Here is an 18,608-nt window from a genome sequence, read left to right on the forward strand (position 1 = left end):
GAAACGAACAAAGACAAATTAGTGACAGCAAGACTTCAGAGCCAACTTGATGGATTGTATGACTGGGCGGGGAAGTGGCAGATGGAGCTCAGTTTCGGGAAGTGAAGTGCTGTGAGTGTGGGCGGAATAACCCTTCACGTAATTATTCCTTAAATGACACTCCCCTAGGCAGGTATTGGTGTCTAAACAGGAGAATGGTGCGAGGAGACTTGATCGGAGCTTATGGATGAAGGTGCATTAATAAGGGGGAAGTTAATAAGATTCTGGAGGTAAGTGAGCAGGGTAGGACACATGGAAAGGGCTTAAGTGTGCCGTATTCAGACTCTGCACAGACATAGGCAAGAATTGGTTTACTAACATGTGTGTGAGTGGAACAGGCTTGGCAGTCATATGGTGAGTGCCAATACGATAGATACTTTCAAAAATTGGTTAGGGAAGTTCATGGATAGTGAGGTTAGGTGGGGTTAGGTTCACAGGAGCTGCCTTGTATAGACCTACCGGCCTCTTGCAGACTCCTTACGTTCGATTGTAAATAACCAGCACGAACATAATCTAATTGCTCTTGTTTTCCTCCATTCCATCCCTCCTTTCCTCCATTCTCCTTTACTTCCATCCATTTTCTACCTCTTTTCCCTTCCACTCTCCCATGCTTCTCTCCTTCCCTCCCTTCTCACCAATCCTTCCCTCCTTTCTCTCCCCACCAATCCATTTCTATCTCCTTCCCTCCCTTTTTACCTCCTCCTTCCCTCCTTTCTCACCAATCCTTCCCTCCTTTCTCTCCCCACCAATCCTTTCCTATCTCCTTCCCTCCCTTTTTACCTCCTTCTCCTTCCCTCCCTTCTCACCAGTCTATCCCTCCCTCCTTTCTCCCTCACTACCCTCCCACCAATACCTCCCTCCCTCCCTCACATCCCTTCGGCTTTCCCCTCCCCCACTGCTCCCCCCCCTCTCCCCTCCCCCCCCCCTTCACATCTAAACATTCTCCTCAGCTGGGCGTTTTGCTTCCATCTTGCCACAGTGCTTCATAACCTCTCGTGTCTGGAACAATATTATTTCTTTATTAAAACTCACTAACTCACTTCCTACCCTCCTCCTTCTCCTCTCTCTCATCCTCATCTCTCTCTCCTATCTTCTTTTTTCCCTTCTCATCTTCATCCCTCATCCTTTTCAGCTTCCTTTTTTCCCTATCATCCTCTTCCCCTCTCTCTCTCCCTCTTTCTCACCCCCATCTTCCTCATTCTTCTCATTCTCCCTTCTTTTCCCTCCCTCCTTCCTTCCTCTCTCCTTTACTCTCCCTCCTTTCTTTCTTACCATCATCTCTTTCTCTTTCACTTTTCTCACCTTTCTTTTCATCTCCCATTATCTCCTCTCCTCCTTTCCCTCCTTTATTCTCCTTTCACCGTCATCTCCTCCACTGACCTTCCTTTTCACATCTCCCTTCTCCGTTTTCTTCCTTTCTCATCACCGCTATCCATCTTAATCTCCCTTCCTCCTCACCCACCCCCTCTCCCCTCTTCTCCCTCTCTTCCATTCTCCCACCCTCTCCTCTCTCCCCTCACTCACTTCTTCACTCTCCCTTCCTCCCTAACTCTCCCTCCCTCATCCTCTCAGCCTCTCTCTCCCTCCCCTACCTCTCAATCCACACTCTCCCCATCCTCCCCTCCACCTCTCCCTCCACCCCCCTCCTCCTTCCTCCCACACTCGGCAAACACCCGCCATCTTCTCTCCCAAGGTGGAAAAGGAGTGTGTTTAAAGAGGTTGTTTTAGTAAATAGCCGCCACTTTGTGTCCGGCCACCCAGAGAAAGGGAAGGAGGGAGGGAGAGGGAGAGAGTAAGGTCGGGAGAAGGAGAGAGGGGGAGAGAGAGGAAGGGAGAAAAGGAATGGGAAATAATTAAGGGAAGGAATGGAAGAAGACGTTGGAGAAGGGAGAGAGATGAACGCAGGGAGAGGAAAGAGGGAGAATGATTGAACGAAACGAAGGGAGAGAGGAGAGATGGAGAGAAAGAAGGAGAAAAAGGAAAATTAAGAGAAAGGAAAGAAGATACGAAGTAAGAAAAGGAGAGGAAAGGAGCATAGGAAAGTGTAAAGGGAGAGACAAGAGGGAAAAGATGTGAAAATCGAGAGAAAGGAGAAAAAGGAAAATTAAGAGAAAAGAAAGAAGATTCGAAGCAAGAAGAGGAAAGGAAGGGAGCATAGGAAAGTGTGAAGGGAGAGACAAGAGGGGAAAGATGTGAGGTAAGAGAAGAGCAGAAACTGATAAGAAAGAGGTTCGAGGAGTTATCAAGACACCTCTCAAGTCGGCAGCCAGAAGTGGAGTCCTCCCTGGGGGAATTTTTGGTCCCCCCGAGGCAGAGCGTAATTTTGCCAGTTTGAATTTTAGATTTTGGGAAAAGGTGTGTATGTTGTGTGAATGTAGTGTGGTGTGGAAAGAGAGAGGATCTGTCTTTAGAGAGCATGATGAACTACTCTCTGGTGTTGATGAGACAATAGGGAAACGGTTAGTGAGGACATGGGAAGGGTCTTTGGAGGGCTTCAGCACCCTCCTCGCTTCCCATATATACCTCACCGGGAGTAGCTTACGCCCGTTTCGGTAGGTGTCTTCCTACCTACTCCACTCAATTGAGGGAAGAGATGTAAGGGAGGAAAAGGAAGAAGGGAAAGAAGGTGTAAGGGGAAGGAAAGGAGAGGGAGAAAAGAGAGGAAGGTTTTGGAGAAGGGAGGGAAATGAACGCAGGGAAAAGAAGGAAGAGATGATGATAGAAAAAAAAATAGAAGGGAAGGAAAGAAAAGCGAAAATGGAACGGTAAGGAGAGTAAGACAGGAAATAGTGAAAATGAGATGAATGGATAAGAAGGAAGGAAAGGGAAGGAAAATAATGGAAAGAAAATAAAAGAAGAATGAATTGTAGGTGGGGAGGGAGGAGAGAGGACAAAGAATAAGAGGGAATATTCAGACTGCACAATAAAACAATAAAAATAGAAAAGCAAGAATAGAAATGAAGAAAAGAAGAGAAATAGAAGGTGTAAGGGAAGAGGAGGAGGAGGAGGAGGAGGAGGAGGAGGAGGAGGAGGAGAGAAGTATGGTAATTTAATCGCGTAAAGAATATTTCATAATGCCCAATATTAATGAGAGAGAGAGAGAGAGAGAGAGAGAGAGAGAGAGAGTATTTCAGTTTCTTCATTTTTCCACCACGACCACCAACGCCTCCTCCTCCTCCTCCTCCTCCTCCTCCTCCTCCTCCTCATTATCAACGACAATATTTTCCTCCGCCCTCGTCATTACCGGAGACATAATCCCCTCCCCCATACACACGCCTCTCTCTCTCTCTCTCTCTCTCTCTCTCTCTCCTCTCTCTCTCTCTCTCTCTCTCTCTCTCTCTCTCTCTCTCTCTCTCTCTCTCTCTCTCTCTCTCTCTCTCTCTCTGCTAACTTTCCTCCTCCATCCTCCTCCTCCTCCTCCTACTTTCTCTCTCTCTCTCTCTCTCTCTCTCTCTCTCTCACTCTCTCTCTCCTCTCTCCTCTCTCTCTCTCTCTCTCTCTCTCTCTCTCTCTCTCTCTCTCTCCTCTCTCTCTCTCTCCTTCCTCCTACTACTCCTCCTCCTCCTCCTCCTCCTCCACTGTCCCACATCCGCCTCTTTTAATCCTCCTCCTCCTCCTCCTCCAGTTAACTTTCCCTAACTCTCCTTTTCTTCCTTTGTTTCCTTTATGTCCCTTCTTTTTCTCTTACTTCCTCCTCCTCCTCTTCCTCCTTTCTTTCTTCCTTCCTTCCCTCATTAATTACCCTTGTTTCCCTCATTGTTCTTCTCCTGCTTGCTCCTCATTTTTCTCCATCCCTTCCTCCCTTGTATATCCGCATTTCCTCTCCCTCTCCTTCCTTTTTTTTTCCTTTCCTTCCTTCCTTATCTTCCTTTCTTCTATCCTTACTTCTCCCTTCCTTCTCTCCTCTCTACCATACTTCATCCTTTCCTTCATTCCTTCCTTCCTTCATTCGGTCTTTCTTTTTTCCTTCCCTTCCTTCCTTCCCCTCTTCCTTACTTCTCCTCACCACCTTCCCTTCCTACTCTCTCCTGTTCTCATTTCTCCCTTCCTTTTTTCCTTCTCTCTTCCACGCATCATCCCTTCCTTCCTTCATTCATTCATTCGTTCTTTCTTTTCTCCTTCCCTTCCTTCCTTCCCCTCTTCCTTCCTTTTCCTCCCCACTTTCCCTTCCTACTCTCTCCTCCATTCCCATCGTTCCTCCACACCAAGAAAAATCATCTCCGGCATATTCCTGTTCCTTGCCCTGGAATGATGGCGGGAATTAGGAATGGGCTCCCTTGGAATACCTGACCTTACATTATTTTCAAAAGACCACATTGTTGGGAAGACCGCCTCGAAATGTTCCACTCTTCGGTATTGTTTTAGCCAATTGTACGGCTTTTTCGAAATTACTTTGCATTATTTTTATTTTGCTGTTCGATATTTGCTTGGGATATCACTTTTTGGGGTGTTTCCCAAAGGATTATAAACGAAAGAGATTTTATTTTACAGCAAAGGAGTCAGTTCAAGGGCTTAAAAAAAAGGAAACAGATATGGAAAAAAAGCCCGCTAGTCAATGCTCCCAAAAAGAGTTAGAGGAGTGGCCGAAAGATAGGTCAATTTCGGGAAGAGAGGTGTTCTGATACCCTCCTCTTGAAAGAGTTCAAGTCGTAGGCAAGAGGAAATACAGATGAAGGAAGATTGTTCCAAAGTTTACCAGCGTGAGGGATGAAAGAGTGAAGATGCTGGTTAACTCTTGCGTAAGGGATTTGGACAGTATAGGGATGAGCTTGAGTAGAAAGTCGTGTGTGGCAAGGCCGCGGGAGGAGGGGAGGCATGCAGTTAGCAAGTTCAGAAGAGCAGTCAGCATGAAAATATCGATAGAAGATAGAAAGAGAGGCAACATGGCGTCGAAATTTAAGAGATAGAAGACTATCAGTAAGCGGAGGAGAGCTGATGAGACGAATTGAAGAAAAATTGAATAAAAAAATGGACAGAAGTGAAATAAACAAAGAGAAAAAGTTGAAATAGACGGTTTAGAGATATTATTAATGGGATGAAAAAGGAACAAACAAAATGAGAGAAGAAAATGGGAATGTATTATTTTGAAGTATTAATAAAAATAAAGAAGGGGAGAAAAAATTGGAATTCGATTGTTTTGAAATGTTGATAATAGAGAGAAAAAGGAAGACATTAAATATATATTGAAAGAGAAAAAATGGGAAAAGATAGTTTAAGAATATTATCAAAAGAAAGGAAAGGGACGAGATGAAATTAGGGACGATAAAAAAAAAAAATAGGACTGGATTGTTTAGAAAGACAAATGAAGGAGAGAAAGTGAAAAAATAATTAAGGGAAAAGAAAATATACGAACAGATTGTTTCAAAATATATTAACAAAAGCGAGAAAAAGAAGAATATGTTAGAAAAAAGTGGGATAGGATACTTTATGATACGGAGGAGAAAAAAACATAGAGTAACAAAAAAATTATACGATTTAAAAATATTTATAAAAGTGAAAAATCTATAAAAAAATGAGAAAAAAAGTAAGACTAGAGACTATTTCTAAGGATATAAGTGAGAGAGAAAGACAGATTAGGATACCCAGGACCAAGCTAACATCGTATTTAAGTCAACGTTCTACATATACCTAAGCATTTAAATCAGTCTTCGTTGTGTTTCTTAGCATGAGAGGGAACAATGTCGTATTTAAGTCAACGTTCTACATATACCTAAGCATTTAAATCAGTCTTCGTTGTGTTTCTTAGCATGAGAGGGAACAATGTCGTACTTAAGTCAACGTTCTACATATACCTAAGCATTTAAATCAGTCTTCGTTGTGTTTCTTAGCATGAGAGGGAACAATGTCGTATTTAAGTCAACGTTCTACATATACCTAAGCATTTAAATCAGTCTTCGTTGTGTTTCTTAGCATGAGAGGGAACAATGTCGTACTTAAGTCAACGTTCTACATATACCTAAGCATTTAAATCAGTCTGCGTTTGTATCTTAGCATGAGAGGGAACAATGTCGTACTTAAGTCAACGTTCCATTTAAATCAGTCTGCGTTTGTATCTTAGCATGAGAGGGAACAATGTCGTACTTAAGTCAACGTTCTACATATACCTAAGCATTTAAATCAGTCTGCGTTTGTATCTTAGCATGAGAGGGAACAATGTCGTATTTAAATCAACGTTCTACATTTTCCTCAGCATTTAAATCAGTCTTCGTTGTGTTTCTTAGCATGAGAGGGAACAATGTCGTATTTAAGTCAACGTTCTACATTTTCCTCAGCATTTAAATCAGTCTGTGTTTGTATCTTAGCATGAGAGGGAACAATGTCGTATTTAAGTCAACGTTCTACACATACCTAAGCATTTAAATCAGTCTTCGTTCTTTATCTTAGCATGAGAGGAAATAACATCGTACTTAAGTCAACGTAGGATATTTCTGAAGGACACCAAACAGAATTATAAGGACACGTGATTTTGAAGGACACACCAAATTTAGGAAGACAGTTTTAAACCATACCAAGTGGGACCAAGATCAAAGGATGCGTAGGACTCAGTAGGACATCTCTGAAGGATCTCAAATGGGGCAGCAAGGGAGAGGGCTTTGGATTGAAGGGGAAGGAAAGCAGAACATTGAGAGGGACATTAGGATAAAGAACGGTGGATGAGAGGGAGACGAAGGGGACCCCCCCCTCTCTCTCTCTCTCTCTCTCTCTCTCTCTCTCTCTCTCTCTCTCTCTCTCTCTCTCTCTCTCTCTCTCTCTCTCTCTCTCTCTCTCTCTCTCTCTCTCTCTCTCTCTCTCTCTCTCTCTCTCTCTCTCTCTCTCTCTCTCTCTCTATCTATCTATCTATTTATCTATCTATCACTATCTATCTATTTAACTAATACATTTTCACACACACACACACACACACACACACACACACACACACACACACACACGCTCACCTCAGCAGCGCGGGACAGGTACTCGTTGACCAGCAGGTAGCGGGGGTCAGCACCTACAGCAGGGACCCCAGACGCCCCCCAGCTGCCTCCGCTCGCTCCCCCGTTCATTACCGCGGCGGCCTCGGCTTCTGCCACCGCCTCTGCTACTTCCGCGGGCAGGGGGATGCCATCGGGGCCGCCCTCTAGGCTCTCTGCTTCCGTTGCCGCCTCTGCGAGTTCTGAGATGAGCTGCTGGAACCGGTAGGAGGTGGGGGAGAGGGGGTCCTGCAGCTCGTTCAGTAGTTGTGCCTCTTCGTACCTGGGGAAGGAAACACCTGTGAGAGCGTGGGGTCACCTGTGCAAGGGTATAGGTGTTGGTGTGGGGGTCTATTTTTTATAGTAAGGAAGCAACTCGGGGTCAGAAACAAGAAATCAAAAAAAGTTCACAAGGCGCGGCTCCGATAAAGAAAACAGAACGAGAGGCAAAAAAAGGTCAATATTGGATGGAAAAGTGCCTTGATTTGATTTGGTTGATTATATTGATTTGATTTATAAGTTTAATCGGTAGCTGTGCCTCCTAACACCTGTGAGAACGTGGGGTCACCTGTACAAGGGTTGGGGTGCGGGTGTGTTTTGTGGGCTGGTTAATTAGGTTTACAGGTTTGGTCAGTAATTTTGCTTCCTCGTACCTGGGGAAGGAGACACCTGTGAGAACGTGGGGTCACCTGTACAAGGGTTGGGGTGTGGGTGTGTTTTGTGGGCTGGTTAATTAGGTTTACAGGTATGGTCAGTAATTGTACCTCCTCGTACCTGGGGATTGAGACACCTGTGAGAACGTGAAGTCACCTGTACAAGGGTTGAGGTGTGGGGGCGTCTTGTGGGTTAGTTAATTAGTTTTTTAGGTATGGTCAGTAATTTTGCTTCCTCGTACCTGGGGAAGGAGACACCTGTGAGAACGTGGGGTCACCTGTACAAGGGTTGAGGTGTGGGTGTGTCTTGTGGGTTAGTTAATTAGTTTTTTAGGTATGGTCAGTAACTGCGCCTCCTCGTACCAGGGGATGGAGACACCTGTGAGGATTGAGTGAGGTGAGATAGTGAGGCGTGGCACATCACAGGTCCAGAGGGTTTTCCTTTTCTCTCTCCCAGGAGCTGCCCGCGCTTGAGTCTCTGCCCCGTGAAATATGCAAGGCAGAGAATGTGAACACGTTTTTAAGTCAGAGTGATTTCCACGGCCGCCCTAACGTAAGCATGTATAGTTAATCCTCGCTCTCTTATTCAGGTAATGATGTAAATTAAAATCGTGTTACTTTTACTTTCCCGAACATAATTTTATTTTGCATGAGCCTTTCTGTGTGTTAGACTTATATTTTATTTATGTCTCGTCTGCTGTATTCCCTTTGTCAACGATTCTGTGTGTGTGTGTGTGTGTGTGTGTCGGGGTACAGGATTTGTGTTATATTATTTGAACGTTTCTTTCCAGCACGTATTGATATCGCTCTGGCCGTCTCTTCGTGCTGGTGAGTACTTCGCTGTTGTGTTAGTATTGTTGTTGGTAAATCTCCAGCATCGTTTCATACTATAGGTCGGCAATATAAGACACTTTCGCTTCTCACATCAGCTGCTTCTAAAGGTCAAAGAAGGGGTCAGTCGGGTTCAAATGAGTGTTTCTTCAGGTTCATGGTACAGAAGAAGGGTCACACTACCACCAGGGTCATAAAACTACTCCCTGAAATGCCCACAACTCCTATGAAAGTCTTATCAATTTATGTGTTCTTGGGCGGCGAAATGTTTTATAATAAGACCCATAGATTGGTTAAGAGGGGGTCAGTCGGGTTCTAATGAGTGTTTCTTCTGGTTCGTGGTACAGAAGAAGGGTCAAACTACCACCAGGGTCATAAAACTACTCCTGGAAATGCCCACAACTCCCACGAAAGTCTTGTCAATTATGTGTTCTTGGGCGGCGAAATGTCTTACAATACGACCCATGGATTGGTTTAGATAGATAAATAGATAGGTTGATAGATAGATAGATAGTTCTCAAATGAATAGTTATAGTGATAGAGATAACTGTATTGAAAGATAGATATGTACAGAGGGAGAGAAAACAAATGCAGCCAAGAAAGAGAAGAATGGAATAGAAAGAGGTGGGAGGGAGGGGGACAAGGAAAGAAATGAAAGTAAAGGAGGAAAAGAGAAAGAGGGGAAGGGTAAAAGAAGGATATGGACCTAAAAAAAAATATATAAATCTACCCATGGATACACTAACACAACCTCTACCAAAGCCGTAAATATGTGTGTGCAAGCTCCGAAATAAGTAAAGGAAATAAGCAAAGGAGAAAAAGAGAAAGAAGGAGAAGGGTAAAAGAAGGATATGGACCTAAAAAAAATATATATAAATCTACCCATGGATACACTAACACAACCTCTACCAAAGCCGTAAATATGTGTGTGTAAGCTCCGAAATAAGTAAAGGAAAGAATTAAAGGACGAAAAGTGAAAGAGGGAGAAGGGCTAAAAGAAGAATATAGACCTAAAAAAAATATATATAAATCTACCCATGGATACACTAACACAACCTCTACCAAAGCCGTAAATATATGTGTGTAGGAACAGCGATTAGCGGGCTTTTTTTTTTACACCTTTTTTTTTACAACAAAGGAGACAGCTCAAGGGCACACAAAAAAGGAAACAATAAAAAAAAACGCTACTCGCTGCTCCTACAAAAAAGAATCAAAAGAGGCGGCCGAAAAAGAGGTCAATTTCGAGAGGAGAGGAGAGGTTGTCCTTTAGCTGTTTCTTTAGCTGTAAAAAAAAAAAAAAAAAAAAAAAAAGCCCCGAAATGCTGGAGAATATGGAACTAAGACGCAAAACCCATGAAACTCCCCCTCTACCAAAGTGTGTGTGAGCCCTGAAATTAATAAGAATATGGAACTAGACGCCAGACTCATGAAACTGCCCATGGAGATACACAGAACAATCACCAGAAAACTCACAAGGCTCATGAAACTACCCAAGGAAATTCCCACAACCTCCTCCACTAAAACCTCACCAAATATGAGTGTGTGAGCCCTGAAATCAATATGGATATGGAACTAGACGCCAGGCTCATGAAACTACCCAAGGAAATACACAGAACAATCGCTACGAAGCTATCACAAGGCTCATGAAACTACCCAAGGAAATTCCCACAAACTCCTCCACTAAAACCTCACCAAATCTGAGTGTGTGTGTGTGTGTGTGTGTGTGTGTGAACCCCGAAATCCTGGAGAAGACGAACTTAATTAATCTCCAAACTTGATCACGGAAAAGTTAACTCGCACACCTGACTTCAACACCTGGTCCCTCGGGCGGCGAATCTTGACACATTCACCTCAAAACTCTCGCTTTCCTCGACGCGACTTAGTAACACCTGAGCGATAGAACACCTGCTGCTGATGATGACGATGATTGGGAGGCACTAATTAACCTGAGAGAAATTAAAGGACGTCTTCAAATGCGCCTCCTAATTGCAATCACGTGACTAATTACAGGTGCTTGTGTTTCCATGGCTGGGCGGCAGGTGTGTGTGTGTGGAGGAATGTTTATGTGTGTGTGTGTGTGTGTGTGTGTGTGTGTGTGCATATGTTTGTATTTTTAACTTTTTTTTCTTTTTTTCCTTTAAACGTGTATTTGTTTGCTTACTCGCATATTAATTATCTTTATCTTTCTTTCTTTCTTTATTTTATTGTATATTCGTCAGATCTTCCCTTAGTGTATAGAATTTAATAGTTGTTGTTGTTGTTGTTGGTGGTGGTGGTAGTGTTGTTGTTGTTGTTGTTGTTGATGTTCTATTATTACGGTCTGAAGAGGAAAAGAAAAATGTTGTGGATTTATAAAGAAAAGGAAAAGAAAACGTAGTAATATTGTTGTCTGAAAATTGTACTTTTGCGTGTCTTACGAGAGAGAGAGAGAGAGAGAGAGAGAGAGAGAGTAGACAATAAAGTGACGTAACGATATTGGGGTAACGAATCTTCCCCCTCTCTCTCTCTCTCTCTCTCTCTCTCTCTCTCTCTCTCTCTCTCTCTCTCTCTCTCATTTTTATGCTAATTCATGTTAAGCTAAATCACGAAACAGCTTTTTATTACCTCCGGCAAGTTTCTCCTCCTCCTCCTCCTCATCCTCATCCTCCTCCTCCTCTTCCTCCTCCTCCTCCTCCTATCCTCCATCTTCCTCTCTTTCCTTTTCCTCTCTTCATTCACCTTCTTCTCCACATTCTTCACATTTTGCTCCACCTCCTCCTCCTCCTCCTCCTCCTCCTCCTCCTCCTCCTCCTCCTCCGTTTAATCTCGTAACCAAAATAGTTTCTCCATGACGTTGCTTATCACGATCTCTCTCTCTCTCTCTCTCTCTCTCTCTCTCTCTCTCTCTCTCTCTCTCTCTCTCTCTCTCTCTCTCATCCCTTCGCTTCGCCATTTCTCCTTATTCGTAAACTCGTAATCTTCCCCTTCTTCATTTCTTTCTTCTCCTTCCCTCCTTCGCTGTCTTTATCGTATTATGTCTGTTTCTATTTCTTATTGTTTTCATTCCTTTCTTCCTTCGTTCTTCGTTCTTCCTTTCTTCTTCTATTCCTTTCTTTTTTCCTTCATTCCCTTCTCATGATTTCTTCTGTTCCTCCTTTATCATATTTTCGTTGCTCCTCTTTCCCTTCTTTGCTTCTCTCGTACTTTCCTTTTTGCCTCTCTTCCTCTTTTTCTTCGTGTTCTTTATCTATTTCTTCTTTTCTTCTCTCGCACCTTCATCATATTTTCGTTGCATTTCTTCCTTTTTCTTTAGCTCCTCCCTCATTCTTTCCCTCCTTTCTCTCTTTCTCTCCTTCCCTCCCGCACTCCTTCATATTCTCCTTACATATGATACCCTTTCCTTCGTTCCTTCCTTCCCTCATCTTTTTCTTCCTTCCCTTAATCACTCTTTTTCCTCACAATCTCTCCTTACCTCTGTTCCCGTGCAAGGCTCCCCGTAACCGGCAACAATTAGCATGATTCAATTACACTCCCAAGTTGGAAGAGTCAGCTGTGATTACGCGTGTGTGTGTGTGTGTGTGTGTGTGTGTGTGTGTGTGTGTGTGTGTGTGTATTTTTGTCCTTCCAGCGGTGATTTTAGCTTAGAGAGAGAGAGAGAGAGAGAGAGAGAGAGAGAGAGAGAGAGAGAGAGAGAGGCCAAAATCGTAATAAGGAACATTAAGGGGAAACTATTAAGGATGTGAGATTAGACGAGGAGGAGGAGGAGGAGGAGGAGGAGGAGGAGGAGGAGGAGGAGGAGGAAGACAGACAGACAGAAACATAAATAAACACACAAAAAGAAACACAAAAAAGCAAAGAGATAAATAGACAAAACAAAAGAAAAACGACAAAAAAGACAAACAAAAATTAATAGAAATATGAAAAGAGCCAGAGAGAGAGAGAGAGAGAGAGAGAGAGAGAGAGAGAGAGAGAGAGAGAGAGAGAGAGAGAGAAATATGTATACCAGTCAGTCAGTGTGTTAGTATGACAAGGACGAATGTAGGTAAGTAGATGAAGGAAGAAGCAGGGTGATGTGTTTAAGTAAGTCAAATTCAGAATGGGGTAAGTAGGAAAAAGGAAGTTCATTTTTCTACTAATTTAAACATGTAAGTAGGAAAATAGGTAGGTAGTTTTGGTAAGTAAGTGGGTTAAGTAAATTGGTAAGTGACGTAAGTAAATATTGTACAGTAAACCAAGTAAGTCAATAGTTTCATCCCCTCCACCTCCTCCTCTTCCACCCCTACTCCACCTCACCTTTCCCCTCACTCCCTCCTCCCTTCCATCTACTTTCCTCTCCCATCCAGCTATTCCGCTTTCCCTTCCACCCCTTCCATCTCTTCCATCTACTCCACTTCCTCTTCCACCCCTACTCCACCCCACCTTCCCCTCACTCCCCCCTCCCTTCCATCTACTTTCCTCTCCCATCCAGCTATTCCGCTTTCCCTTCCACCCCTTCCATCTCTTCCATCTACTCCACTTCCTCCTCCACCCCTTTCCCTTCCCTTCCACCCACTTCTCTCTCCCTTTCATCTTTTCCGTCTGCACCTACCTCTCCACCTCCTCTTCCACTCCTCCCTCCACTCTCCCTTCCCTTCCACCCACTAGATTCATGAATGGGTAAGTAGGATATGGAGTTAGTAGGTATGTTGATGGCTAATTAAAGGGAGTAAGAGGAAGGGTAGGATATGGAAGATTAATTAAGGAAGGTAGGTAGGTAAGGAAGGTGAAGGGAGGAAGGTAAGTAATGAAGGTAAGAGGGGAAAAGTAGGTAGACAAATTGAAGGAGGGCAGGTAGATAGGGTAAGTAGATAGGAAAACTGAACGGAGGTAAGGAACGTGAGGAGGGAAAGAAAGGTAAAGAAAAGGGAAGGTAGTTGACAGGTAGATGGACAGGTAAGGTAATTAATCAGGTCAGTCGGTAGGTAAAAAAAAAAAAAGTGAACAGAGGTAGAAAGATGAACATAGAACAAGAAGGTAAAAGGTAGATAGATAGGTAGATAGATACATAGAAAATAAGACAAAGAATTAAAAGTCACTCGTTAGATAAGTCAAAAAAATCAACGTAAAATAGGAAGATGAAAGTAAGTAGGCATGATAGGTAGGTAGGTGAAATAAATAGGCCAGCAAGCAGAGTCCAGGTCACACAGTACGCCAGACGAGCCAGCAGGAGGAGGCAAACATGCAGGCGGACAGCAGGAAGGGAGGGAAGGGTAGTTAGCAAGTCTGTTGAAGGAGAAGAAGGTGATGAAGTTAGTTAGCGGCTGACGGTTCAAGGTTAGGAGGAGGAGGAGGAGGAGGAGGAGTGTAAGAGAGGAAGAGGAAGGTGAAGGAAGGGAAAAAGAAAAGAGATAATATGGTGGAGGAAAAAAAGAAGGAGGAGGAGGAAGGTGGATGAAGAGAGGAAGAGGAGGAAGAGAGAGAAGAAGGTGGAAATAGGAAGATGGAAGGAGAGATGAAGGTGGAGAAAAAGAGAAAGAGGAAAGAGAAGAATGTGGAGGAGGAGAAGAAAGGTGGAAGAAGGGAGGAAGAGAAGGTAAAGTAAGGTGGAGGAAGGAGTGGAGGAGGAGGAGGAAGAAGAGTGGTGTAAGAGAGTAAGTAAAGGAGGAGGAGGAGAGGGAGGGAGTCAAGTGGAAGAAGGGAGAAGGAGAGGAGGAGGAAGAAGGGTGGAAGAGGTGGAAGAGGAGGAGGAGGATAATTAAAAAAATGGGATGATGGGAAAGTGGATTTGACGAGGCAAGTGAGAGCGTGTAATGTCTTCCGAGGAGGTGGAGGAGGTGGAGGAGGTGGAGGAGGAGGCGTGAAGGATTTAAGTGATTTATGCAAACACATTTCACACTGCACCTGCCATCTCTTCCATCCACTCCACCTCCTTCCACCTCTTCCACCCCTACTCCACCTCACCTTCCTCTCACTCCCTCTTTCCTTCCACCTACTTTCCTTTTCCATCCAACTTTTCCGTTTTCCCTTCCACCCCTTCCATCTCTTCCATTTACTCCACCTCCTCTTCCACTTCTCCTTCCACTTCACGTTCCCTTTCATCTTGTCCGTCTCCACCTACTTCTCCACCTCCCCTTCCACCTACTCCACCTCCTCTTCCACTCTTTCCACTCACGTTCTCTTCCCTTCCATCCACTATACTTTCCCTTCCATTCCTTCCATCTTCACCTCCCCTTCCACCTTTCTTCCACCTCTCTTTTCTTCCCCTTCCTTCCATCCCCCTCTTCACATTCCCCTCATCCACGTCTTTCCACTCTCTGCTCATCCACCTCCTTCCACACTCTCGTCTTCTTCCACTTCTCCTCAGGCAAGCTTTATGTGTTTATCCATTTCTCCACTTATGTATTCCTCTCATCCACATTTTATCTTCTTACCTATCTACACTTTCCTTCCTTCCACTTCTCTCTTCCACCTTATCTTATTCAATCTTTATCTCCACTTCTCCACATTCTCCTTTCCATCCATTTCCCCTCTTCCACCTCTCCCATGCAATCTTTATCTCTACCTCTCCACTTTTCTCTTTCACCTTTCCCATACAGATTTTACCTCTCACTCCTCCACCCTCCACTTGTCTCCTCCACCTCCACTTTCTTATTCCTCTCCACATGCAGTTTTTTTTATTATTTTCCACCTCTCCACACATCCACCTAGTTCTATTTAACCTCCCCTTTCACTTTTCCACCTATCTTTATTCTCCTCTCCACCTCTCCACTTATTTCTTCCACCTCTCCTTTAATACTTCCACTTCCCTTTTCCATCTCCTCATCTCCCCTTCATCCACTCAATACATCCTTTATTTTGTTCTTTTTTACTCTTAGCCCTCCTCTTCCACCCTTCCATTCTTCCACCCTTCCACATACTCCAATTTACAACTGTTTACTTTTTCTATTTATTTTCTTTTCCTTCCATTCCTTTCCTTTCCTCCCTTCCCTTCCCTCCTTATATGTTTCTTTCCTCCCTTCCTCCTCCTCCTCCTCTTCCTCCTCTGCTTCTTCTTCTCCTTCTTCTTCTTCTTCTTCTTCTTCTTCTTCTTCTTCTTCTTCTTCTTCTTCTGCTTCCACCTCCGCTGCCCGCTCATCCATCTCCTCGTCCCCCTCGTCCTCCTCCTCCACTCCCTCCTCCTCCTCCTCTGCTTCTTCTACGCCTTCTTCATCTTCTTTTTCCTCTCATTCTTCCTCCTCCTCCTCCTCCTCCTCCTCCTCCTCCTCCTCCTCCTCCTCCTCCTCCTCCTCCTCCTTCTCCTCCTCCTCCTCTTTCCCCTCCTCTTCCTCCTCCTCTTCTTCCTCCTCCTCCTCCTCCTCATCATCTCATCATCTCCTTCTTCTTCTTCTTCTTCTTCTTCTTCTTCTTCTTCTTCTTCTTCTTCTTCCTCCTCCTCCTCCTCCTCCTCCTCCTCCTCCTCCTCCTCCTCCTCCTACCCCCTAGTTTGCAGGCGTAGACGGAAGACCATCCTCCCAGCCGTCTCCTGTGAAGACGGATCACACTTCAACGGATCAAGAATCAACACCAAGGTTAACATAAAACTGGTGGGTGACAGCATTGTTAGAGAACAACTGACTGAGTTCTGTGGACGAAGTATCAAGAACAGAAGACGCTACTGTATTCCTGGTGCAAAACTACAATATATAGAAGAAGCGGTAGACCTCGTCTCAGACCGCACGGAGCAGGACACACTCTTTGTTTTGCACGCTGGCACGAACAACGTTCAAACAATGTCCACGGAGGAAATTATAGCTGACTACCGACGAGTAATCCGCCGCTTCAAGGAAAAGTCAAGCCACATCATTGTCTCAGGGATTCTTCCGAGAATCAACGCCTTCACAGAAAGGCGTCGAACATCAACAACAGATTGAAGCACCTCTGCCAGAACGAGGAAGTTTCGTTCGCAAGTCAGTGGGATCATTTCTATGATATCCCCGACCTTTTCCGTCCTGACGGTCTTCACCTCAATGCGATTGGCTCAGCACGGCTTGGTAGGTTGCTGAACGAGGAGGTACTTTTGTACTCAAAAAACTCCGAGCGCGGGAGGGGCACCAAAGTATCGTAAACAACAAACCAGTAGGGACCGCTCATTACACACCAAGGCCCCAACAGTGAACACAAGCAGACACCAGACTACTGTGCCGCGAAGCGTTGAAGTCAAGAAGGACATTTCTGTCCTATACACCAACGCGCGGAGCTTAATACCCAAACGGGATGAGTTACTTGCCTATGTTGACGTAGAAAGTCCGGACGTGATTGCCATCACCGAAACGTGGGCCACCTCTGACCACCTAATGACCGAATTCTCAATTCCGGGATACGAGAGCTTCTACAAAAACAGACTTCACAAGAAAGGAGGAGGTGTCATCTGTTACGTCAAGAACAAATACCCTGCCGTGGAAATAACCAAAGAAGACTCAGAGAAATATGACACTGTATATGTTGAACTGGAGACTAGCAAGTACAACAAAATAACGATTGGAACCGTTTACAGACCTCCAAAGCAACAAGCAGCGGACGACGAAGCGCTGTACGAGGAAATTCACACCATAACACAAAACAAACAGTCAGTCATTATCTGGGACTTTAACTGTTCCAACATTGACTGGACCACGATGATTGGAGATCGGGAGGGTAACAGATTGCTCGAAATGTTAGAGGACAATTTTCTTACTCAGATTGTTACCCAACCGACGAGGAAAATAACTTATTAGACCTAGTACTCGTGAGTGATTCAGATCTCACACGTGAATGTCAAGTCGGCGAAAAACTGGATGGTTGCGACCATCACCTAATTCGCCTAAAAATCAGAACAGACCATGAACTCACCGAAAACATGTCCAAGATTCCAGACTACAAAAAGCCAATTTTAACTTCGCTCGTGAGCTGCTAACCCAGACAACTTGGGAACCCATGAACCTCACTCCGGTGGACGGCGCGTGGAACGGATTTAAGAACAAGCTCCTGGAGGTAGAGAACGACTGTTCCCATGAAGACAAGGAGAACAAATAATGCCACAAGCACACCGTGGATGACTACCCAAGTTCGACGGGCGATTAATTTGAAGAAGAGAAAATACAACTTGCTAAAGGAAAACAGCACTGACGAGGCACGCGAACAGTACCATCAAAGCCTCAGAGCTTGCAGAACACTCATTCGCCAGAGTAAACGTGACTATGAAAAGCAAATTGCACGCGAAGCCAAGTCCAACCCGAAAAGTTCTTCACGTATATAAGAACCAAAAGAAGACAAAAAGCAATATCGGTCCCTAAAAGATGAAAGTGACGTACTAACACAGGACAGTAGACAAATGGTCGAAATCCTAAACAGGAACTTCGCGTCTGTGTTCACGGTCGAGAATACCCAGTCCGTACCCGAGAGCCCTTCCCCACCGATGGGAATCACGTCCCTAGAAATTGGTACAATCGACGAACGGGATGTGAAAAAGTACCTAGACAAACTCGAGACAAACAAGTCTACCGGACCCGACGACTTGTCACCCAGGCTGCTCAAGGAACTCAAGCAGCAAATCCTCAAGCCACTCACCGCCATCTACAATCTGTCACTACAACAAAACAAAGTCCCGAAAGACTGGAAACAAGCGAACGTAACACCGATCTACAAAAGTGAGACAAAAGTGTGGCCCTAAACTACAGACCAATCAGCTTGACCTCAGTGGCCGGAAAAATCCTCGAGAAGATCATCAGAGACAAACTCGTTAGGTTCCTTGAAGACAACAACATCATTTCCGATGCTCAGCACGGTTTCAGGAACAAGCGCTCATGCTTAACCAATTTATTGGACTTCTTCCAAGGTATCTATGAAAACTGGGATAATCATATCCCCAGTGATGTTATATATCTAGACTTTCAGAAAGCCTTTGACAAAGTGCCACATGAAAGACTCCTCAAGAAACTCAAGTCGGCGGGATTAGGCGACGATCTGACAGCGTGGATCAAAGACTGGCTCACTGAAAGAAAACAACGAGTTGTACTTAACGGACAGGCCTCCGAGTGGCTCCCGGTCACAAGTGGAGTGCCACAGGGGTCAGTGCTGGGACCCATACTTTTCATCATATATATCAACGACCTAGAACTAGGATTAAAATCCAATCTTTCAAAATTTGCCGACGACA

At 44.4% G+C, this 18,608-nt stretch overlaps 1 protein-coding gene across 1 annotated transcript in view; it reads right to left on the reverse strand.

Moving 5' to 3' along the window:
* LOC126985852 (uncharacterized) overlaps positions 1-18,608 on the reverse strand; it is a 172,806-nt gene that overhangs the window by 21,036 nt on the left and 133,162 nt on the right. Inside the window, exon 3 of the mRNA XM_050841322.1 lies at positions 6,978-7,275. Coding sequence (XP_050697279.1) covers positions 6,978-7,275 — 298 coding nt within the window. The remainder of the gene's footprint in view (positions 1-6,977; positions 7,276-18,608) is intronic.

This window comes from Eriocheir sinensis, chromosome 60, assembly GCF_024679095.1.
Source record: "Eriocheir sinensis breed Jianghai 21 chromosome 60, ASM2467909v1, whole genome shotgun sequence".
In the NCBI taxonomy this organism is placed as follows: Eukaryota; Metazoa; Arthropoda; class Malacostraca; order Decapoda; family Varunidae; genus Eriocheir; species Eriocheir sinensis.